The sequence below is a fragment of the Physeter macrocephalus genome, chromosome 13, assembly GCF_002837175.3.
Source record: "Physeter macrocephalus isolate SW-GA chromosome 13, ASM283717v5, whole genome shotgun sequence".
Lineage (NCBI taxonomy): Eukaryota > Metazoa > Chordata > Mammalia > Artiodactyla > Physeteridae > Physeter > Physeter macrocephalus.
The window spans coordinates 81,304,097-81,328,062 of NC_041226.1; the positions used below are offsets into that span (position 1 = coordinate 81,304,097).

Here is a 23,966-nt window from a genome sequence, read left to right on the forward strand (position 1 = left end):
CGCGCCCTGACCGCCCGCGGACCCCGCCGCCCCCCGCCCCCGCGCCGCGTGCGCCGAGCCGGTCCCCGCGCGCCGAGGGCCGCCGCGTGGGCGCCCAGGTGACCGGCCCGGCGGGGTCGCGGGCCGGGGTCCCGGGCGGGGCCTGCGGGCGGCCTCCAGGCGGAGCGGCGCGCGCGTCCGCGTCCGCGCCCGGCGGGGGTCGGAGCGGGGCGGGTCCGAGCGCGCGGGGTCTGGGGCGCAGGGTCCGGGCGGCGCCGGGCCCACCTGCCCGCCGACTGCCGGTTCCGGCGCGCGGGGGGCGCTCGCGGGTGGCGGCCGCGGCCTAGTGACAGGCCGGAGGCCGGGACCCCGGAAGCCCACCTGTCAGAGTTACCGGTCGGCCGGTGGTCGCGGGTGGGCCGGGAGCGCGTGTGCGCGGGGCCGCGGGGCCATGCTTATCCGCGCTGGGTCTTTGTGCGCGTCGGGGAGGCCGGGCGGGCATCCTGGTGGCGGACGGGCTTCCCTGCCTGGGATGACTTTAAAGTCCCCGAGGTAGGGGGCATTTCTGGGCCGCGCGCGCTCTTGGGTTGGGGTGTGAGGGTTTGGAAAGGAAGGCGCCTGCTACCGGGAGGGGCAGTGGGGACGGCGGTGGTGCTGGAGGAACGTTGGTGTTACTTCTTATTTCATCCTTACTCATTCCTCGTTTTTCCTTCTTCTTACCAGAAAAACCAATTTTCTTCTCTGGAGGGTGAACATTTATAGCATCGATTTCACGGATCTGGTAACATGGCAAAAGATGTAAGTATGTTTGCTTCCTGCTGGACAGACGTTTGCCTAGTGCTGTGTTCTTGGTAGGTCCCCACTTTGTTTCAGAATGACCACACATAAACTACAGAAGAGTTGATTTTCAGGCTTTTAAAGCACATGAAACAAGGTAAAGGTGAAAAGGATGGAAGAAATCCACAGCTTGTGTGGAGCCGTGCGCTGGCCTCTGCCTGGGCTTTGCAGGCCTCAACACCGGGCGGAGGCTCAGTCACAGCCCAATTTCTGCGTCTTTGCCGAGGGTTAACTTGTAAATCAATCGTGCCTTTGTGGGAGGACACCCTGAGCGCATGAGGGCTGGGCCCGGCCCTGGCCTAGGCCCTGAGCACCTGCTTTGTGTACCCCGTGGGAAGTTAGTTCAGCTTCGATCCATAAAGCGCTAAGGACTGGTTTTGGCAACTCTTTTTCTCAGAAAGAGTGAAATTTGGTGATGAACAAAATGTGGTAAAAAATTCTACTTTAGCTTTATATTTGTTATGAAGCTATAGAACATAGTAATTTTTCTTCACATTTTGCAAGAAAGAGGCTTTTATGCCCCCAAATATATCTTATGGGCCGTGTAGCCCTGTACTACCCTGGGTAATAGTTAAATTAACTGAAAGCCCAGCTTTGTTCTTTAGTGTTTCTCAGAATGTGCTGTTCTGGGAACATTAGGGAAAAGAGGCCGTGGACTTACTCACCCATGAATTGCACAGAAGTACAGCCCGAGACACAGCTGGAGGCATAAAATGTGTCTGTATCTGTGGGACCACATAGCAGGTGTGAAGTCCTCCCGCCAGCGTGTGTGGACTCGGATGCCCCGTGTGGTGTCTGCGGGTGTGAGTTTATCATCTCTGACGGTCGAAGGCCGTGCCCCCTTCTCTGCTACGTTCGCCCCAAAGACGCGGGCCGGGCAGCAGGCGCGCAGTAAGGGCGCTGCGGTGCCGCGGCTGGTGTTTGGGGGCCGAGTTTCTTGCCCTCCTGTGTGAACCCCCGGAGGAGAGCCCTCTTTCTCCTCCTGGGCGTCTGGGGGAAGTAAAGACGGACGGTCACGGCCCTGGGCGCGGCTGCAGGAGGAGGACTGCTGAGCGGCCTCTTGCGATGGTCCCTTCTGGAGACACAGCTCCGCAAAGCACGGGCAGCCCGGTGGCTGGGTGGAGCGATGCAGGACCATCCGTTGCGATGTGAGTAGGTGACACCGACCGTGGAGGTCGGTGCATGGTGATACCGGCCTGAGGAGATGCAGGTGAGGTGGCCTTGCCTGTGCTGAGCTGGGGGCAGTCACGTGTGCCGGAACCAGGTCTCGCTGGGGCTGGAGGTCGGCGGGCTGGAGGCCACGGCCGGGTCAGGGCTTGGCCCGTGTCCCGCTGCCTGAGTCTTAAGGAGGGTGTGACGTTTGAGCCTGGGAAGCCGACTCTGGTAGCCAGCGGTAACTTAAGCAGTGGGGCCTCAGTGTGGTCTCCTGTGTGAGATCAAAGCCTCTTGAGTTGAAGGGGGTGGTGGGCTGGGACTCCAGCTCGGCAGAGCTCTGGGGGCTCCGTGGGGGACTGTCGGGGCCCGGGGGGTTGGAGGGGGCTGGGACGGGGCAGCGTGGGCCGTCCCCCTGCGGGTGGGCCAGTCTCCCGGGCACACCTGGAGCTTCTCTCCACCCTGTCGTATGTGCGTCCGGCCCAGGGTCCTGCCCCGCTGGGCCGAGGGCCCTGCGCGCTGCCGGCCTCGCTCGGGGTTTGGGGTTTGCCGGAGCCGTGACGGTGAGCCCGGCGGTGAGGGTGGGGCAGAGTCGGGGAGGAAGCAGCGCGTTCCCCCTGAACCCCGGAACGTGGGGATGGGGAGGAGGAGGAGGAGGAGGCAGGGTGAGGGCGCAGGCCGGTGGTGCCTGAGGCTGAGCTGCCTGCCCACCGTGGGGCTTCTGTGCCTAGCGCACGAAGAAGTTAAGTCTTCGTGTGTTTTTTGAAAAGGTATCTGGACAAAACACCGTCGTTCCCGCGTTTAGCCATTTTCTGGCAACACGTGAAAAGAAGCCTGGTGGCCTGGTGGTTCGCCACCACCGCTCCCTTTGGAAAGTGGGGCTCCGCGCCGTCCTTAACCTCCCTGGCCCCTTCGTTGCTCCCGGGACCCTCGGCCCTCGTGTGTGGGACTCACACCAGAGCTCAGGGACTGTCCTTAATGTGCATGTGGCGGTGTTGCTGCAGTTTCCTGTGACGAGGCCCGTGGGTCAGAGGCGCGCAGGTCGAAGGTGGCGGCGACGCTGTTGGCGCGGTGCCGTCCTGGGGCTGCCTGTTCCCTCCCCCACGGGGACTTGTCACCCTGCTGAGTGAAAATGCAGTTCATTGCTTATTGATTTATGAGACTGGGTATCTGTGGGTTTTATTTTGTGCCTCCGGTCCCATGACACAGATCCTGATGGGAGGGTTTCCAGTGCCCAGGACGCTCCTGTGGTGAATGTAGGCGTGGAAGGAAATGTGAAAACTGTCACCGTCAGAGATGTCTCATTGTACTAAAAATTGCAGCTGTGTGAAGTAGTGGATGGCGTCTGACGTTGTGCATGTGTGTCTGTGTGTGTTTCCTGAGCGTGTGTGTTTCCTGAGCATTTGTGTTTAGCAGGCCGAGCGTGTGCATGGTGTGTGTGTGCATGTGTGTTTCCTGAACGTGTGTGTGTGTAGGGGGCCGAGCATGTGCATGTGTGCACGTGTGCGTGTGTGTGTGTGTGCTGAGCGTGTGCGCGTGCTAAATGTGTGGTGCACGCGTGTTTAGCAGGCCGAGCGTGTGCATGGTGTGTGTGTGCATGTGTGTTTCCTGAACGTGTGTGTGTGTAGGGGGCCGAGCATGTGCATGTGTGCACGTGTGCGTGTGTGTGTGCTGAGCGTGGGCGCGTGCTAAATGTGTGGTGCACGCGTGTCCCTGCCTGGGGATGGCTGCCTCCCCTTCTGGTCTGTGGCCTTGATGAGTGCTTTGGTGCCATTGGCCTTTGGAAGACTGTGGGTTTAAGATAAAGGGGCTGTGTAGCGGCTCTAGTTGTTCTAGAACTGGACTGGAGGGGCCGCAGGGAGAGATCCCGTGACTCAGTCCCCGCCGTCGGAGTGACCCTCGGAAGGAGGACACGGGGCTAGCGTCCCCACTGGGAGGACCAGTCCTCATCCAGTGTCACGAAGGTTTGAAAAGAGCAGGCAGGGGGTAGTCGATTTGTGAAATCTCAGGCCTGCTTTTGTGGAGATGTTCCCGGGACCCTCCCCTCCCTGCTTCAGGTTGGGGGCAGAGGGCAGGTGAGCCGCGGTTTGGCCCCAGCAGTCCCGGGAGGGCCTGTGAGTTGCCGTCAGGGCTCGGGGGCCTCACCGTGGAGCTGCTCTGTGGTTGCACTTTGCGTTCCGTGAGTTTCTGGAAAAATCCCTGGATTGTGTTATTGGGGGCAGGAGACCGAAGAAACACGCGTGGAATCTGAGCTTGTGAGGGATGCGTAACAAGGCCTGGTTTAATGAGCTTGTCTGAAAACACACGTCCTGAGTGCTGCTTCCCGGGCCTGGGCCTCGGTGATGAGATTCGGGCTGCGGAGGGGGACCCGTGGTGGCGGGACCGGCCGTGTCTCTCAGGCCGTGAGGTGAGAGCCCGCTGGGCGCTGACGGCGCTTCTCTTCCCGCTTGAGACACAAGCGAGAGAGCTCAGCCCGCTCCGGCGAAAGCGGTGCAGCCAGCGCTGCCGTGCTTGTTTGTCGACGGGCTTTTCCTGTTTCGGAATTACCTTTTTTCTCCACGGAATGAAATTGGAGAGACCCTGAGACCGTGTGAAGAGCAGGACGTTACGGGATCAGCAGCGCTGCCCTGGCCCCCGCGGCCGTGTCGCACTTGGTGTAAGATGCTGTCTGTCTCCGGGTACAGCCAGGGTGCCTTCTCAGCCCTGCTCCTCGGCGAGCGAGTCATCCCCGGGGTGCGCTGTGGCCCGGGAAGCCCTCCTGGGGCTTGGTACCCAGCCTGACGCGCACTGTGACCCCCCGGGGGACGTTTTCCGCGCACAGTCGCTCGCTTGAAGCTCTTCTCTTTGGTGTTGAGCAAGTCACGTTTTTCTTCGGCGTAGAACAGCTGGGGGGTTCTCGCTCGGACGCCAGCCCTGGCTTCTCCTTCTGTGGTTCTGTGCTGTTTGTTGAGGGGGGCTGGGCCTCGGGGGGAGCAGGGATGGGCCACAGCCCTGGGTCACTCCTGGCGTGAGGGCCAGACCTCTGCAGTGTGGCGTCGCGTTGGCCCAGGTGGAGGTGGGACCCACCCGGCCCCTCTGCTCAGACGGGCACGGCCGGTACGGAGTCTGTCTACGCTGCGCGGGCCTGGGCGGGAGCCGGCCGGTGGTGGCTCAAGAGTCGTGGCGCCGTCTGGGCCCAGAGCAGATGTGCTGCGCGGATTTCGAGGGTCCAGGGTGAAGTTGGACTTCTTCCTCTCAGCCTCTGTTGTTTGAGCTCAGGACTCTGTCCATCAAGGTCCTGTTTTCACAGGATCCAGGTTTTAAGGGGATTCTGGTTTGACAGAGTGAAACCCCTGGGCCTCCCTTGGGCCCTGAAACACAGCACCTCCTGACCCCTGTACCCTGGTGTCCCGACAGATGACTTCGTGTCACCGAGGGCCCAGAGGGACACGGAGCGCTCGCTGGATGATACCCAGGGTGGGATTCTGCCTGTGGACCAGGCCACGGGCCATGCAGCTCTGCCCTCCGCCTCCCTGCCCGGTCACAGGTGACAGACTTGTCGGCCCCTCCTGGTCCATCCCGCAGAGGACTCGCCACCCCGGGGGTTCTCGGTGGCAGCCGTGACTTTGTCTTTGCTGGTTGACGTCGCACCAGCAGGCTTTTCTGTCACAAACCTTGGGCTTTCCTTTTAGCAGAAGTTCCACAAGGAACAAGTGTGAATTACTGAAAAAGTTCAAGGAATGTTTCTTGTGATCGTAAATGCAATGTTAGTTGTGCCAGAGTTGGAAAGCTCCAGGGAAATGAAAACAAGAGAATGAAGCCATCTGCCAGCCGGCATCTGAGGGGGATTGTTGGGGGTTTGTAGTTTATTCCTGTTGGATCTTCACTTACTTGTACTTAACAAAGGTTTTACCCATGTGTGGACGTTCTGTGCGTCCCACGTCTACCCCGTCCACGTCCGTGTACTGTCGCTGTTTCCCCCAGTCAGGCTTTCTTTTCTCCTGTGTCATCTTTAGCAGCTGTGCGTTTATTTGACATGTTGGGGAATCGTAGGTGGTCAGTTACTGAAAAAGTGACCTAAAATGGGAAATAATAAAAAATGATACGTTCCTAAACTCACCTTGTAAAATTCAGACACATATGCTCGCCCTTCCAGCCCCCTGGCTGTAGAGCGAAGGCCCTTTCTTGGCGAACGGGTCCAGCAATTCACGTTTCTTGCATAAACCGTAGCCTGTAAGGCCCAGCTTTGATTTCTGCAGGATGGAGGGAGGACGTAGAGGACGTTTAAAGATGCTGAATGCGACCTAGATGGTTTGCAGTTTTTTCCATGCGTTTAATAGCAAATAAAAGCGGCACAAGTGGGCGTTTAGAAGCGAACACAGCCGAGTGGTGGCCTGACTCGCGGGTCTTCGGAGGATCCCGAAGGGGCGGGGCTGGGTTAACTCGGCAGAGCCCCTCCGCTGTGTCCCCCGTGCCCAGGCCCCAGCCGTGGGGATTGCGGTGGCTTCCAGTTCAGTCTTCTCACGTTTGCACAAATCCACAATGATAACCCAGGACGGGTTCCTGGCAGTGTAATTGCGGGTGGACGCTCACACACGTGTGCGCCGTGCCTGAGGCGCCCTCAGATGACTTCCCGGGGCGGGCGTGCCGGCTCGCATCTACTCCCGTCAGGTTGTCAGAGCCCATTTTAACCGCCCGTTTTCAACACCAAGTTTGCTAATTTAAAACCCCACAAACTCGGAAGATCCCACGTGCCGCGGAGCGGCTGGGCCCGTGAGCCGTGGCCGCTGAGCCTGCGCGTCCGGAGCCTGTGCTCCGCAACGGGAGAGGCCGCGGCAGTGAGAGGCCCGCGTACCGCAAGCAAACAAACAAAAACCCCACAAACTCGCTCCATTTGATGGGTGAGGTTTTAAATTGCATTGTTTTAGTTTGCATTTTTTGATTCAGAGGTTGAATATTTTCCTTTTTAAAACATCACGTTTCTTTGTGAATTGAACATGCCCTCTGCTGCATCCTCCATTCGGGCGTCGATTTCCGGTTGATTTGCATCCACTCCAGAAACTAAGCATGTTTGTGAAACCATTGTCGTCATTTCATAGCAAAACGTTAAGATTTGGTTCTTCTGTCGTCAGCACGAGTGGCAAATGTACCATCATTTCAGGCTACACCATGGAGAACACACCAGAGTTCACACCTGGAAGTTTCATGTTAAGAACAGGTAGTTTCCAGGTGTCTGAACGTTCTTCCTTCCCTGTCTTCCCGGTGCAGTGTGACCGAGGCCGGCACGGGTCTGTGTTCCTGCCCCTCTGGGCCCGGGTCTCGGCCTCAGCTGTTACACGATGGCTGGTCCTCTGCTTCCTGGTCTTGGTGACTTGAGTACCTGGTGTGGGTCTTATCTTTATGTTGTTTCATTTGCATTTCAGAAAAATCAGGGTTTGAGTGAAAATGTCTCATGCTGAATCGATGGTATCTAGATCTGATCAGAGCTCTGGGGGTGAACACCCACTCATGCAGCTGAGGGCACCAGGCCACCAGAGATGGGTGCAGGGGGGCCCCAGGCCACCAGCATCGGGGTGCAGGGAGGACCCTGCCTCTGCTCCTGTGCAGCCTCCTCCCCCTCCAGCCCTGGCTGCAGTGTGGACGTGCCCATGGGTTGTGGGCAGCAGGGACTTGTTGGGGGGAAGGGCCTGCTGCAGTGGGTCGGGGGACGGGGTTCCCCTTGAGGGGCTGCGGCGGGGCACAGTGGGTAGGAGGGCGAATGAGGGGCAAACCCAGCACAGGCCTTGGGGGCTTCGGGGAAGGGGAGAAGCCCGCCCATTGGGTCAGCTTTTCTGGTCCTAAAGAACCTGAAATCATGTTCCCCTGGGGGCGACTTGCAGATGGGCGGGGTCCTAGTCTCCGTCGCCTGGTGGGGGTGCAGCTGGGCTAGCCCCTGCAGATCTGCCGCAGAAAGGCCAGAAAGCAGGGTGTAAGCAGGTATTTAGAAGTTGTCTTGGAGCCATGTCACGTTTTCTTAGGGCAGTCTTGCGTTTGCGCCTGTTGTGGAGTGAATTTGATGTTTTTCTGGCCGTGATGAGTGAGGCTGCTCAGATGGGTTAGAGGCCGCGTCCTTCTAGGGAGGGTGAGGCTGGGGAGCGGGGCTCCCGGCTCTGACGGGAGACCCAGGACCTGGTGTTGGGGGCTGGGAGTGGGGCGGCACCTGCCCTCTGGTGGGTGGAAGGTGATGTTCAAACGATCTGCGTGGCGCTGGGTGCAGCTTGGGGGCGGAGTGGGGGGACGCGCTCCTTCACACGTGGGTCTCTGGGGGCACGGGGGGCTCTGATGCCCTACAGGAGGCCCTGGAGCCCTGGCATTTCCGAGCCAGGCATCAGGGCCCCTAAGGAGGAAGCAGAAGACGCGGGCTGGGCTGTGCCCTGCCTCCCGGTCGTGTGCTCCTCGGGGACAGCGGCCAGCATCCCGGCAGGGGGTCCGGGTCTCACTGAACTCTGCAGCCTCACCCGGGTTCCTGGCCCCGCCTGCCTCACCTGCGCCCCCCGATCCCCGGAGCCCGCTGGGCCTTGTGAGCGTGACCCCCACTGGTGGCGGACCCTGGGCCTGATGCGGAAGCGTTGGCGCTCGCCGTCCGTCTCCTTTCCGGACCTGTGGCCGGTGCTGCCCTGCCTGTGGCTCAGGCCACTCGCTGTGGCCGTGGCTGGGGCCGCGGTGGCTCTGGCCGCCACCTGGTTTCCTCTCCGTGGATGCCGGGGGGGTCGCGGGGGGGGATCCCGGCCTCAGAGCCGTGGCTGGCAGCCCCCCAACCTCGTGCTTCCTGGATCTTGGGATCCTGGGGCCTCTGGATCCTCTGTTGAGGAAGTGGCAGTAGCCTTACGTTTCGCCCAGTTACGGAAGTAGAGGGTTTATTTAAAAATCCACATAGAGTCGGAAAGAAAGTTAAGAGTCATCTGAAATCACAGTCCAGAGTGGGCTTGCTGTTAGATTTTGGAGATTGTTTTGGGAATAACTTACACGTCTGTTACACGGGTTTGCATAAGTGCTCTCAGACGTTCTTTTCCTGTTGTTTTTCTCCACGGGTTTGTCCCGGACGTTTTCATGTGGGTAAATATGAACGTGGATGATTAGAGGAGGCCTCATGGGCCGCCTCAAATGTGTGCAGGGGTGGAGGGGCCGTGACCACGGCCCCGCATCCCCGTCGCGTCCTGAGTGACTCGGTTCAGGGCTGTCCCACCGTCCTGCCTCCCCCGGGACTGGTTACACTGCTACTGTCGTGGCATCAAATGTTCCAGTATGTGTCCCTCGAAGGCGAGAACCCTTTACACCTGAAACTTGTATGATGTTGTACGTCAGCTGTACCCCCCCAAAATAATGCAAATAAGTAAAGAAGAGAAATACCCCAAACGCTGAACGGTGATTCCCGAGTGTCTCTCTGCTGGTCCCGGACCCGGAGGGGCTCGGCCACCGGGACCCCGTGGGGTGTTTCACGTGGACGTGGCCCTGGGTCCTCACCTGTTCAGGCAGCTTCCCCTGCACCGCCTTGTGAGCGCCAGGGGCCGGCTTTACCTGTCCTGTGTTGTTTGTGGCAGTAGCTGCATCTGAGGTTCCAGACGCGGCCTCCCGAGCTATGCTCTCCACCTGGAGTCTTTCTTCGCGTGATGGACCTCAGCCCTCGCCCTGGCGCTCCGGCCTCGTTGGTTCATAGTGTCTCCGTGGTGGCCCTTCCGTGGCAGGTGGCCGCGGTCAGCTCCGTAGCAGGTCACCCAGAGTCTAGGGCCCTGGAGAGCAGTGTTGTCACCCGTGGCGTCTGCGGCAGGAGCACGGGACCCAAGGGTGTCCTCGATGGTCCCCGAGGCCTCCGGGGGCTGCTTGTCGTCCTCACATCCTGAGAGCAAGTGAGGGGGCCGAGGAGACAGAGGGAGACAGTGACAGAGAGATGGGGAGAGACAGAGACGGACACAAGACACAGGTGGGAGGGTCGGAGAGCCAGCGGGCAGGCGACTTGGTCCCTTGTGACCTGCCCTGGCCTTTGCAGATCTGGCCACTAGGTCAGGCCGCGCTCGGGGGAGGCGACTGGGCAGGGCGCGAAGTCCCGCAGGCGGGGCGCCTGGCTCGCTCGGGGTGCGTGTCCCTCGGCGAGGGGGGGCAGTGTCCTTCGGGGTCCGTGTCCTTTTATGTTAGGGCTGCTCCTGTGACTGCTGTGGTGAAGACCTGATATTTCACTTGTATGCGCGTCAGTGCTGATGTTAAGGGATGCTATGGACTAGGTTTTCTCATGATTTCCACGAGGGCCAGCGATGATGGATTTCGTCTTTTTCTCTTGTCTCCGTGACAGCACTGATGCGCTGGGTGTGCCCGTGTGGCTCGGGAAGTGCCACAGCCTTTCAGGATGAGTAAGGAGGAGGTTAGTGAGGTGAGGGGTGCGTGCGTGCAAGCTGGCTCCCTCAGCGCCCACCCTGCCCCCCCCCACCCCGCCCAGAGCTCCCTGCTCACAACCTCCCCGGTGGGCGGCCCCCGGGCTGTGCGGAATCCTCGAGGTCCAGCGAGGGAGGCCGGAAGGTGAAGCAGGGCAGACTTGGGGGGAGATGCCGCAGGGCTCGGCCAGGTCACGCCTCCTGGGGGCGTGTGACGAGCTGGGGCCCCGCTTTGCATTTCTCAAGCCTGGAGCGTGGTGGTGTCAGCACTAGGAAGGTTTGCTAGTTTAAGTAAAGTAGTGGTCAGCTTTTCAGCTTTCGTTCTTAATTGGTTCAGCTCTTTCTAGAAGCATTGTGTGTTTTGGGAACACGTGTTTTACCGTCATTGCTGCTGTGAATGGGATAGCTGTACCTGCTGTAATTGAGTAACCAACGTTTTCTATTAACTACAAACACAAAAAGCTGAATATGGTTTTTCTAAGAACAATTAAGGTCAGTTATGGCAAACGAGTGCCTTTGTCGTTGGTTTACATGTAATGGATTCAGCAGCATGGTATTTCCCTAGAGGAAGCCAGGTTTGCATCTTAAATACAAAGATTTTGTCAGAAAGGAAGTCCAGAGCACCGATGTTCCAATTAACTGCAATTTCAGAAATACCTCTTAAAGGTGAAGCGCCACCTGTGTTTTGATGCTTGTGGTCAAGGCCCTGAGGCTGTAGCCTCTGGGCTGCGAGGTGCGGGGAGAGGCCCTGAGGCCTTCCTTAGACTCCCAGCTGCCCTTGGGGCTCCTGCTCCTGAAGCGGGTGTTTTAGAAAAGGCTGCGGCCGAGACTCGGGGTGGAGGGTGGCTCGTGGGTGGCGATGCCCACGATCACTCCACGCGCCCCTGGGGCGGACCGGCTCCTCTCCCGAGGTCTGCGCCGTCCGCCGTCTGTGCTGCTCTGGTGCAGTGTCCTGCAGGGCGGGGGCGGTGCAGAGATGCTGTCCGCACACGGAGCCTGGGGCGGGCTAGGGTGTCGGCCGGAGTCATCTTCAGGCCCACAGACGACCTCTGTCACCTTCCTTCAGAGCCGGGCGAGAGGGGCCGTGGGCTCAGGGTTGATGGGGGACGTGTGTGTGCAGCGTCTCTGGTGTTTAGAAGGATGGGTCGGAGTCGTCATGGCAGCGGGTGACCTCGGGGTCTGCCCTGCTCTGATGCTGTCTCTGTGACGCCTTGAGCTGCTTTACTGTGGCTGCCACCCGCCCTCCCGAGGCCGGTGTCGCTCACTTAGTCCCTCAGAAAGGACTCCTCTGGGCTCAGGCAGCCTGATAAACTGCTGGGCTGTGACTGCGTGCCTGTGATGGCTTGGGGTCGCGCCACACCCAGGGGTCGTGGCTGCGGCTGCCCACAGCTGTGAGGTTTGCCCCCAGAGTGACAGCCGGATGGCGAACAGCAGCACTTGGTTATGTTCTGAGGAAACCTGTAACCGGCGTCATCTCTGGGTGGGAGCAATGACCCCAAAATTCAGTGGCTGAAAGTAACAACAGACATGTCTTCCGCCAGCAGCTGGGGAGGGTCGGCTGCGGTGGCCTTGCTGAGAGGCCTGTCCCCGGGTCTGGCGGCGGCCACCGCGGGGGGCCCTCGGTGTCCTCGCGGCACCCCGAGCGAGCAGCACGGGAGGAGGGGCGACCCCGCCGTGGGTCCCAGTCCGCGGTCGCCACTGGTCCCCGGTGAGGGCGGGCGTCCCCCGAGGCCGGCGCTCGGCTCTGAGGCTCCAGGCCCAGGCTGGTCCTCCAGGCTCAGCGAGGAGGTCCCCTCGGGGCTGGTGGGACATTTGTGTGTTGCTGTGCTTCAGGTTGTCTGAAGGAAGGATTTCTCAGGTATTGCAGTTTCCTTCACGGGCAGGCGAGCTTGGGTTTCCTCGTTGATTCTGACACGTGTGTCGGGAAGTAGAGGGAGTTTCTGCGCCTGGGAGCCTGGCTGGGTGCGGGCTGCTGTCCACGTGGCCGTCCGTGTGAGGCGACGGGCTCCTCCGGGCCGTTGGGCCTCAGTCGGGTGTCGGGTGTCACAGGCTTCTCGCCCCTGCTGGGAGATCAGGGCCGAGCACCCGGCAGCTCTGGGGGGGTCTCTCTGGAGGCGGCAGAGCCCGACCCGTGGCTCTGGGTGGCGTCACCACGGGGGGTCAGGTGGCACTGCCCCCGACCCGTGGCCCTGCGTGACCCCCCCCCGGGGGGCCAGCTGGCACTGGTGGGGGGCCCTGCGGTGGCCCAGACGTCCGCGAGGGGACCGCTGAGAGCCCGGCGGGAGACGCAGGCGCTGTCGTGGGCTCTGGCCACGTCTCGGCGCTGGCTCCCCGCTGGAGTGTGAGAGGCTCGGGGGTGCAGGCGGCGTGGCATCCAGGGTCAGGAGGACGCTTCTGTGCAGTGTTGCCGCGGAGCCAGCTCTGGTCCAGAGCTTTACGCCATTTGCCTCGTTTCTCCTGCGTTTCCTGGTCCAGGTCCCCCTGGCTTAGGTGGGAGGCTGGGGCTGGCAGAGAAGGGTGGCCCTTTGCCCCACCCTCAGCAGTTTGCGGGACAGGCCGTGCCTGTCGGCTCTGGCCGGGCAGCCACTGCGGAGAGCCTGCGGCCGAGGAACGGAGGGTGGGCCCTGCGTCCGGGTTGGGGGGCGAGGGCCCCAACGCAGGGCTTCCTGGGCGTGAGCTGCCGAGCGATCGTGGGTCACGTCGCTGCGGGCCAAGCGTGAGAACGGAGCAGGCCGGGGGCGTCGGGGCCCTGGCTGATGGGGGCAGCGGCTCGGCTCAGGGGACTCGTCCCCGGGGACTCGTCCCCAGGGCGGGCTGCCCCCGCGCCCTGCGGGCGCTGGCCTCGTCATGGGGGCGGGCAGACCTCCTCGACCGCCAGCCTGCATGTCCGCATCGGGTCTCTGCTCTGCGGCTGCAGCGTCCATGCGGAGTCAGCTCTGGGGGAGCAGGACGGGGGATACAGAAGCCAGAGGGATGGGCGGGGGGCCTGGGGCCCCCTGCCTGGTGCTGCCGTCCAGGCGAGGGGGACCAGGCTCTCTCCTCGCCTCTGTCAGGTGCGTGTCCTTACACGGCCCTTCCTGGCCGTGGCGGGTCTTGGCTCTGGGGCTCTGGGGCTCCGAGCCTGCGTTACTGGGGCGTTTCTGGGACCTGTGAGATGCGGGCTCCCCAGCCGTGATCCGCGGTGGTCCTCGTGGTCAGGCACTTGGTCCTCCCCTCGTTTTCTTGGGGGTCAGGAAACGGCCACGGGGCGATGCTGGGCTTGGCTGGCGGGTGGCCCCTCCCCAGTGGGGCCTGCCTTTGTCTGGGGCCTCAGCAGGTCGGGGGGCTCCCCCACCTACCGTGGGGGACGTGCGTGCATTTGAGCGCCTCACGGATGTGCCCGCCCAGCCCCACCTTGGTGCAGGGCTGAGGTGGGCTTCTCCACGGCCGGTCTCAGGGGGCGCTGGGCAGGGTCTCCATTAGCTTTTGTTTTCACACCTGGCTCTTGCGGGCGCGTGCGAGGTGTGCGTTGCTGTGTATATGCACGTGTGAGTGTGTGTGAGCGGATGTGCACGTGTGTGTGGACATGTGAGCGTGTGGTGTGCGTCGGTGTGTGTGTGTGTGTGTGTTTACGTGCATGTGTGTCTGTGTGCGTCTGTATGTGCACACGCACGCATATCCGTGTCTGGCGGCCAGGTCCGGTCGGGAGAACTGGATTTCGGGCCCCGCTCCGAGCAGACGCCCCTCCTGACGCTGGGCGGAGCAGGGAAACGCTGGCGGTTCTCAGACGTGGGGAGGCTGCTGCCACACAGGCCTGACGCGGGTGGGCAGGGCGGTGCCGTGGCTGGTCCGCGGAGGTCCGGGTCCCCAGCGTGTCTCACCCGAGGCCGTCACTGTGACAGTTCGGGTGGTGCTCTGAGCCCTCCGTGGTCGCATGTGTCGGGCACACGCTCCTTTCGTTCAGCGGCCCATCATGCTGGTGCCCCACACGCGTTTGACCGTGAGGTGCCGCCCTGTGCCCCTCTGGTTGCCCAGGGACGAGGGGGGCACTGGGGGGTGTTGGGTGCGTCCCGTGGCCGCGAAGGGCAGGGACGGACGCGCCCGGGCCCCAGGCCCACGCCCCGCATGCACAGAGATGATCTGTCCTGATGCTGGGAGTGCCGTGTCCGGCGCTCTGACGGAGCCAGAGGCGCTGTTCTCAGGCCAGAGCACGAGTTTCCTTTCCCAGTGGCCCGCCCGCCCGTGGTCACGCATCACTGACCCCAAATGTAAAATGACATGTGACTTAATTGATAACTAAGGGGAGTGTTGCACGGTGTCCCAAGGGCTGAGCTTCAGAGGCTGAAAGGATTGTTTTCCCGCTGCTGACGAGCCGATGACGGTGGGTGAGACAGCACGTGCCCCCGAGCCTCGCGGCTGCGGCTGCGCGGGGACGGCAAGGTCCCTCTGAGGCGTGTCGCGAAGTGTGCGAGCGGCGGGTTGCTGGGTTGACTGTCGCACTCCCGACGCCTGTTCACTGTGTTGTTGTTGCCCCCGCAGGCCGGTCTAATTGAAGCCAACGGGGAACTCAAGGTCTTCATAGACCAGAACCTTAGTCCTGGAAAAGGTAAGGGCGCCCGTCTCGGGAAGGCACGTCTCTGGATAAATGTGTTCAGTGTGGGGTGGGTGTGAGTTCCCCTGATGTGAAGACCCCTGTCAGCGGTGGGAGCCCCACGTGGGGAGCTGCCTGCCTGGAGCCCCCGAAGGACCGGGGTCAGCGCCCCAGTTTATTTTGGTTTGTAAGTTGCGTGCTATATGCAGAGCTTTGGGAAAAGTAGGAAAGCGTCAGGAAGAGAACACAGCACAGGTCACGGATATTCCTTCCGCCTCAGGGCAGCCACGCCGACGCCCATCAAGCCCACCTCAAGCCTGCGGGTGCGTGGTGCCCGCGTGAGAGCGCGGCGTCTCCCCGTCCGCGGTGTGTCTTGAATGGGCCTCGACGTCTGTCTGCACCCTTGGGATTGAGGGGAGGGGGTGGGGCGGGGCGTTGCAGCCCCTCTTCCCAGGGGCCCCAAGCTTTGCAGTTTCCTCCCTGAAGGGACACGGGATGGACGCCTGCTAGTGGGTGTGATTGAGCCGGTCTCCCAGGTGTGGATTTGCTGGGTCAGAAGGACGCCCACCTCGAGGTGCTGGCCTGTGATGCCTGGTGGACCAGGCCGTGCCCTGCAGGGCCCTCCTTTCTCTGATCTGTGTCTGCCTTCGTCGCGCTTGCTGTTGCCTCTCAAATTGGAAAGTTTTCATCATACAAATAATACGTGTTCGCTGAAAAAAAGTGCTGATCGTACCCAAGGGTGCAGTTGAAGACGTAAATGTGTCTAAGTGCACGTTTCCTCGGGAGCATCTGACACCTGGTGTCCGTGCACGTGGTGTCCTGGGACCTGCGTCGTCCTCTCCCGGCAACATCTGGTGCCACCTTTTGTGGCCCGATGGCAGCTCTGGGCACCTGAGTACCGGGTGCGCGTAGGCCACCGTCTTCCACTCCCGGGAGGTGCTGTTTCCCAGGGCGGGTCCTCATCTCACTGGTGAGGGGCGTCCTCTGGGGACGCGGGTCACTCCGGTTCACGCTGTCCCTCAGCCTGAGGACGGGCTTCTCGGGCAGCAGAGGTGAAAACTTAGTAGTGACGTGTGGCTGGAGGCTTGGTGTCACTTTACGATTCTTGAGACTCGGAACCTGCTCTCCAGACACACACCTGCAGGGTGAACTCAGCTTCCAGTATTGCTGGGAGGCCTGCTGTAGGAGGACGAGGTGCCCCTCCCCATTGTGGCCCCCTGGGGCAGGGCGGGGGCTCAGAGGATGTTCCAGATGGGGACGGTTCTCGAGGAGGTGGAAGGCTGCTCCCCAGGACGTGGTGGGGAGTCGCCCAGGAGTGGCCGGGGTCAGGGCGCCAAGACGGCCAGAAAGGTGCCCCAGGCCCGCGGATGCTGCACCTTGATTCACGCAGGAGCTCCCGCAGGGCCTGCCCGTGAGTGGTGCGTCCACATGGGCGGGTGTGGCCGCTGTGATGGCCCAGGAGGGCAGCCCCTGCTGGTGCCTGAGAACCAAGGACGCCGCCGGGCTCTTCCAGTGCCAGTAACGCCAGCGGCTGGCGGGGCTGGAAGACCCAGCGTGCGGAGTGGCCGCCTTGTCCTGACCCTTTGGGCCACGTTAGCCCACAGGGTGTTTGTAGCATGGCAGGCAAATAGTAACTCCTCAAACATTAGGTTCTGGAAATTTTAAAATGTTTGCTTAAAATTATTCTCAAGAAAACTCTAAACCTCACGTTTTCATACTTTAAGGTATCTTAAAACCTATGGATATTAATGATATGGTTACTAATGATAAAACTATGTAATATTTCTAGAATCCTTTTTCTGTTAATGGTTATAACAGGTCAGACAGTATATAATCTTAACTCATTTTTTGAAAGGAATTCTTCAATTCGTAATGTTATATTTGAAAATATTTTGTTTGGTAGTTCCTTTAAGAAAGGCCTTGTAGTGCATTTTATGGCTAAAGCAGTGTTATTTCTAGGGAGCAGATTCGTAGCTTGTGTTATAATTCAACCCTCCCTGTGGCTGAGATGTTAGGCCCCCGCCCCCATAAGTGGGTTGTATGTGGCACCTTGACTAGGAAAACGTGTAAAGCATTCGGATTTCTCTGGCCAGATTAAACCAAAAGGGGAGCGCCGTGCCATGCCGGACGTTGACCCAAAGTGGCAAATCTCAGCTGAGTCGACAGTCGTCGGAAACCTGGGGGGGGTGCTGGGGTGTGTACGTGCACGTGCTCGTGCCGCAGAGCAGCCGCAGGCCAGTGCTGGGCTGAATCCCGTGACGCAGACGGTCACCTGGGACCCAGCTTCCCTTGAAGAAGGGGCGCTAGGCCCCAGGAACACGTGGATATTACATTGTATGTTTGTATAGTTACACATGTTATATGATATTAAAATGGAATCGGCCCAGCCTTAGGGGAAGTCAGCTAGATCTCTCTGTGGATCAGTTTCAAAAACAGCAGAATCAGAGCTGCAGAATGTGTACAGTATGTGCTATCTTCTAGATTTAAAGGCCCGTAAACAGCACTCACGTTGTTCTTGGATTCGTGGGCGTGTGTGGGAAGCGTGGAAAACGGAGTGAACGCTCTGAGTGTGGTAGCTGCTGCCCGGGCGGAGGGGGAGCTTCTCCGCAGAGAGTGACACGATAGTAGTGGTTCTGTGCGTGCTGTGTACTGGCGTAAGGCTGCCTGCAAAACGCTCCTCTATTTGTAGCGTTTCTCACGGTAACACGCAAGCAGAAGATCCCCGGGGTGGGAAAGACGGCGAGGGTGCAGGTGAGGAGGGGCTGGCCCGGTCCACCCCCGAGTCCTCCCCCCCGAGCTGGGCAAAGGTGGGAGCCCGGGTAGCGCCTTGGTGTCGCAGCCGGACCTGCAGGCCGGCGGTGAGGTGGCCGCCCAGCCCTCCGTGGATGTGGCCTCCACGTAACGACGGACAAATGGGCTTTAAAGGCCGACGCCAGGAGCCCTGCTGGGCAGCTGCTGTGGGCTTAGACCCGGCGAGCTTCCGTGCTCACAGGTGGTTGAAAACGGAATCATTTGCAAATTGAAAAAAAAGTTACTCTTTTTAGTGAAAATAACCAATTCCATATTTTTGGAAACTTACTAGTTACTCATCTGTACATAAATCTGAACGTGATATGTTTAATTGCCTAAGTGTATTTTAAATCTCTCAGTGCAAAACGGAATAATTTTATGTCTTTTAAAATGTTTCTCATGTCTAAAACAATTTTTTAAATATTTGTTTTTGTTAAGATACAGATCTCTATTTTTAGAGGAATATAAAAAACTCAAAGCAGATAAACCTATTTTGCTTACAGCCAATAGTTTAAATTTTTTTGGTGTTGATTGGTAAAAATATTAATATTTAGGCAGTTGAAGGATGCATATCTGTTTTCGTCAACTTAGGTTAATAGAAGTTATTCATTGTTCGTACATAGCAGCAAAATTCATTGTTTACTGGAATTTGAAGAAGTTTATTTAAAATGCATGGATTGTGAAGAGTTCAAAAATGAGACCTCAGACCAGGCCAATGGGAAGGCCATGTCTCTCCCTCTTGCTGAACCTGGTGGAAGTGAAGGAAAACGCCCTCCGGTGGCAGCCTGGTGCAAGGCTCCCCGCCCGTAGAACCCCTGCCACCCACCCTGCGGGGACCGGAGCCCGTGCGCTGTAGGGGAACCGGGGGTCCTGTCCACACGGGGCTTTCTCCCTCCCTCAAGCGGGGCTGGAAATCCATGTCTTCTCACTTGAGACCGTCCCGGCCCTTCCGGGACGCTCGTGCACCCGACCGCCTGCTGGTTTCCCCCCGGGCACGTGTGCCCTCTGGTGTCGGCGGGGCAAGGGGTTCACTGTTGTATCCCTGGGGCCGAGGCTGGTGCTGGGCACACAGCGCTCTCAGCAGGCCCGTGTTGAGGGCAGGAAAGTTTCCATCCCCGCTGAGGTCTTTGCCCAGCTCTGTGTTAGGTTATCTGAGTGTTTAAAGAGGTGGCAGCTCCTCACAAGTCACTCTTCCTGGAAACAGAAACGGATTCTACTTCTCGAGGAAAAGCAGATCGTTAGATTTCCACGCCAGGTTGCAAACACACAGAGAGGTGTTGGAATATAAGTTAATTCCAACTGTGAAGTTCTGTAACTGTCTTAGAATTGCGGACTTGAAGAGCTGTTGGCTTCGGGGCCTGTGGTCCCACCAGAACGTTCTGTCGGTGGGCAGACAGCCCCCAGGGGCCGGGTAGGTTGGTGACGTCCTGGGTGCACTGGAGCCCCCAGTCCCTGGACGCGAGGGCACAGGGGCGGGTAGGGGTCGTCGCAGGGAGAGCAGCAGCGTGGATGCAGCCCCCTCGGATTTGAGAATCGGGCTTCGCAGAGGCGCTCGCAGCGGCCCGGGGGTCTGACCCGGAAAGAGGGGCAGTAGGGCTGTCCGAGGAGTACCATCATCCCGACGCTGACACTTCGAGCCTCCGTTCAGGAAAGGCGTGACCTCTGGTCTCCTTGCGTTGCAGGTGTGGTGTCCTTAGTGGCTGTCCATCCCTCCACAGTAAACACGCTTGGGAAGCAGCTCTTGCCAAAAACGTTCGGACAGTCCAATGTCAACATCGCTCAGCAAGTGGTAAGGCCCGGAGGGTGGTGCACGGTTGGCCCTGTGGCTTCCCTTCCTGTGCCCGCAGGTTTCAGGAGCGCGTGGCAAGTGCCGTGTGTCCTCCCCCGGCTTGGGCCTTCTTGTGTGTGCGGCTGGACGGCAGGACCCGGCCAGGCCGGGGCAGCTTCCCCGCCGGCCGCGCTGGTCCCGCGTCTGCCCTGACGGTGTTTCCTGGGGCGACGCGTGCGCTCGGGCCCGAGCTGGTGCGGGCTGGCCGCTCCCGGGCCTGGACCCTCCTCAGGGTGGGCCGATTGCCGGCCCGGGACACGAGACTGGTGTCCGTGCGGGCCTCACGGTGGGGTCAGGGCTCTGCCGGCCGTCAGGCGCTGCAGGGCGGGGGCTTCCCTGCCCATCCTGGCCGATGGCAGGGGGTCAGAGGCGGGCCTGCGCTCCTGGGACTGTGCCTGGCGCCTCTCCTCCAAGGACTCTCACCGGCCCGTCAGCTCCCACCTGTGGGGTTTGGCGGCTCCCTTCCCGACGGGACGCGCGGGCTCCACGGGGCTGTGCGAGGAGGGGCGTTCACTGCCCGCTGCCCCGCCAGGCGGCCCCCCGGCAGCTATGTGGCTGCTCTCGTCGCCTCGTCCCCGTCGGTGAACCGTGACCACGTCTGCTCGGTGGCATTGCTGTGATTTTTCAGATCCACGGTGTGTGGGAGTCCTGGGCCTTACTGGCCACGTCACAGATATTCAATAAATGTCTTTTTGGTAGAAGTTATAATTCACATCATTTTATTTTATAGGTACTGTGCGTTATGTTATAGCAGAGTCACGCCTGAGAATAGCTTGGTGATTATAGCAACAGTTCTGTCGTTAGTACCAGTTTAAATAGTTGGGAGAAGACTAACGTGAAGAGTTTTCTGTCGGTGCCTTTCCGACCTTCAGCTTATCCACCTGAAGTTCCACTGCTGACTTGCCCTAAGCCGTCTCGAAGCCGAGCTAGTTATGGAAGTGTGTTCCTCCCAGAATCCCAGTTCTGAGGGTTAAAGCTGGCCTGCCACAGATGCCTGTCCATCTCTACAGACAGAGGGCTAAAAGCAGAAGAGCTGGCAGGTTCCCACAGGAGGGAAGTCCATGGAAAATAGTGAGACTAGGGGAGTGAGGGGAGAGAAGCTGCGGTGTCCTCCGCGAGGCTGTGGGCAGCCGCCGCCAGCCCAGGGCGTGCTCCCCGCTCACCTGCCCTGTTGTCGAAGGAGGCTGCCCTTGCAGTGGGCACCTGCTGGGCGCCTGCTGTGTGCCTGGTGCTCTGTTCTCCTTGCAGAGCGGTGGAACCCACGGGAGGTGTCCTTAGGGCTGGACGGCGGAGTGGGCGCTTGTGTCCACTGGGGCAGTGCCCCCGAGGCTGGGCACCCCTCCTGGGGGGAGCTGCAGCAGCCTGGCCTCTGCCGGCCACGCAGGGCTGGGCCGGCGTCCTGAGCCTGCCCTCCTGAGGACGTAGCGGGCTGAGTGCCGAGAGGGACGGGTCTCGAGGTTCCCGAGCCGGTGACCACGGGCTTGGGCTGCACGCGCCTCCCGCCGGGACCCGGGGCCCCGTCAGCGCCCACCCGTGAGGCCCTCACCTCTGGGGGTTCATCCTCTTTTCCATCCTGTTTCACTTTCCAGAACACTTGCTATTTGATTTCCTGTCTTTGGGATGAGTGACCTACAGTTTGAAAAACACTGTGACGATGCTTTAATCACTGGGAACGTGAATTAAAAGAATGAAATTCAGCTGAGCTGTTTTTCTTTCTGTGGTCTGCGGATCATTAACATTGACAGGTGACCTGGGCTTAGGGATAATTTGCAACGTGCCAGGTCAGCTGTCCCAGGGCCACGGCAGGTAACCCTTATCCCGCTAAGCAGCGGACTAGCGGGAGTGTCCAGCTTAAAATAGCCCGGACACAGCCTGCTGTCCACGCGCCCAGTGCTGGGGACCCAGTGCTGACACACTCGGCGACATCACCGTGCAGTCACCAGGAAACGGTGCTTCTGGGTGGTTTCCTGGGTCGGGCACGAGATCTTTGGGAAGCTAGAATTTTACTTGGCTGGATGAGGCAGTGCCCCAGTGTCCCCCGTTAATGTGTGACTGTCGATTGACGGGAGCAGAGTTCTGAGTGCTTGGTGTCAGAAGACAAGCCTTCTGTGCAGGGACGGGTGTCTGGGTGTTGGGGGTGGCGGGACCCCTGCCTTTGCCATTGCTTCTCCTCCGCCCTGTGCTGTCTGGGGTGCCCGGGGCTCCCCGCTTGGCTGGGTGGCCTGGTGGGGCACTGCAGCAAGCCTCGCTAGCCCTGCGTTCCTTTTTTTCTTCATTTTTGGGCCTCATTTTAGCACCGCTGAAGCATAGAGTTTTATCCTGTCTTGTGTCACTGAAAGGAAAGGAAGTAAAAGAGGAACGTGGGAGTCCCACTTGGAGTTGTCTCCAGGCCCGGCCAGGCCGCTGGGCGTCCCCCGCTGCCCGGGGCTCCAGGTGTCCCCGTTGGGTGCTCACGTGACTGTTCTCTAACCTTTGTGGTTAATAAAAACTCAGCGGCGGCTGTAGGTAATGAGAAATGATGAAGCGGCAGCATCGTGTGTGGGAGATTCTGACTGTTCTGAATTGTCTTTTTTGACTGTAGGTAATTGGTACGCCTCAGAGACCTGCAGCGCCAAACACTATCGTGGTAGGAAGCCCACACACCCCTAACACTCACTTTGTCTCCCAGAACCAGCCTTCAGACCCCTCACCTTGGTCTGCCGGGTGAGCACTTGCCTAGAATTTACCCCCCAGCCTCTGGCTGCGTGGCCGCCAGCACGCCAGAGGATCGGGCACTGGCCAGCGCGTGCCCGGAGTAGATGCGTGGACCACGCCGCCCTGTGGTTTTGGGGGTGGCGGCTCCACTGTGGTTTTGGGGGTGGGCTCTGGCTTCTTAACGCAGCGGTAACTTTCACACTCTGCGTTGTCTGTACCAGAAAGTACCGTTTCTCGAACCCCAATAAACGTGGCGGGTTTCTCGGCAGCTTCTCCTAGACAGCTAAACATGGCCGTGGGGACAGCCCTGTGTGATGGCCACACCACCCTGTTCCTTTGATCCTTTCCTCCAAAAGCAAAGTGATGCGAAAGCGATTTTCCTCAGAGGTCAGCTGTGCAACCAACTTTCCCTAAAAACAAACAGAAACAGAGCTGTAGAATCGTGTCTGTGTTGGTTCTAAAGCAAAAATCATCAGCTCCCGAAATTCGTCAGTTGGAAACTTGGGGCGACCGTTTCCTCGCTGTGGCGACTCAGGAAGGTCGGACGCTGGGGCTCCCCGCCAAGGGGAAGTGCTCCAGCCTCAGCGCTGGGCGCCGGCGGCCACGTGGCCATCAGGGTGTCTGCACTGGCTCATCTCAGCCGGCTCACGTTTGCCCCCAGATTCCTATATTTGCAGCAGAGCTTCCATAACTTCTGATGTCGGTCGACATCTGTTTAAGAAGCAGCGTTGTCTGGCGTCCCGATACACATCAGACGTGTCCTGGGGTCTGCCCTTTGGGTCACCTGCCCCACTTTTCCCGAGAGCTGAAGATACACGTGTAAGGTCCGGCCACTTAAGTTTGTTCTCCGGCCTTTAAAGGAAGGAGTGGGTCCCTGGACGGGGAGACGGAGCCAGGCTCCCGTCCCTGCTCGGCTGAGTGCAGCCCGCGGGACCCCCTCGAGGCGCCCGCCGGTCCTAGGAGGCGGGTCTGGATCCCGGGCTGGCGCTGTGTGCTGAGGCCACTGCTCTTCTGTTGTGTCTTTGAAGGAAGCGTAGCAGGAAAGGGGAGAAGAACGGCAAGGGGCTGAGGCATTTCTCCATGAAGGTCTGTGAGAAGGTGCAGCGGAAGGGGACCACGTCCTACAACGAGGTGGCGGACGAGCTGGTGGCAGAGTTCAGCGCCGCTGACAACCACATCTTACCGAACGAGTCGGTAAGGGTGTGCGCGGCGGGGCCGGCGGGGCTGGTGTGCGCGGCGGGGCCGGCGGGGCGGGACACCCCGGCCCGCTGTCTGTGTCTCAAACGGCCTCAGACATGCAGAGAAGCTCTGAAAGCACTTCCAGAGGTCTCCCGGCCCGCTGGTGTGGTGATGCCCCCGTGTCCCCGGCGCTTCCACAGCGCGCACCAGCTCCAGCCCTGTGTGTCGGCCACCTCCCCGTGGCGACGCCCCCTGCCTGGGCTGGTGGCCGAGCGGGGCGTGCGGGGGGCTGCCTCACGGGGGGCGGACGGTGCACGGCCTCGAGTGTGTTCAGGTTTGGGGCTGTCTGGAAATCCCCCTCTGTCTCCGCCAGGCTTACGACCAGAAGAACATCAGACGGCGAGTCTACGACGCCCTGAACGTGCTGATGGCTATGAACATCATCTCCAAGGAGAAGAAGGAGATCAAGTGGATCGGTCTGCCCACCAACTCCGCCCAGGAGTGTCAGAACCTGGAGGTATCTCCAGCCCTGCGTCCGCCGCGTGTTCCTAGC

General features: G+C 60.0%; 1 protein-coding gene across 14 annotated transcripts in view; it reads left to right on the forward strand.

Moving 5' to 3' along the window:
- Positions 1 to 23,966, forward strand: part of TFDP1 (transcription factor Dp-1) — a 30,969-nt gene that overhangs the window by 328 nt on the left and 6,675 nt on the right. For 2 of the 14 annotated variants that reach the window (XM_055089475.1, XM_028497636.2), the window contains exons 1-8: positions 430 to 531; positions 703 to 777; positions 10,274 to 10,342; positions 14,871 to 14,937; positions 19,395 to 19,501; positions 22,122 to 22,243; positions 23,263 to 23,428; positions 23,787 to 23,930. In XM_055089475.1, coding sequence (XP_054945450.1) covers positions 10,328 to 10,342; positions 14,871 to 14,937; positions 19,395 to 19,501; positions 22,122 to 22,243; positions 23,263 to 23,428; positions 23,787 to 23,930 — 621 coding nt within the window. In that variant the 5' untranslated portion in view covers positions 430 to 531; positions 703 to 777; positions 10,274 to 10,327. Of the gene's footprint in view, positions 1 to 79; positions 99 to 418; positions 532 to 702; positions 778 to 10,273; positions 10,343 to 14,870; positions 14,938 to 19,394; positions 19,502 to 22,121; positions 22,244 to 23,262; positions 23,429 to 23,786; positions 23,931 to 23,966 lie in introns of those variants that run through there. The other 12 variants (XM_028497628.2, XM_028497633.2, XM_028497632.2 and 9 more) reach the window with 12 other exon arrangements.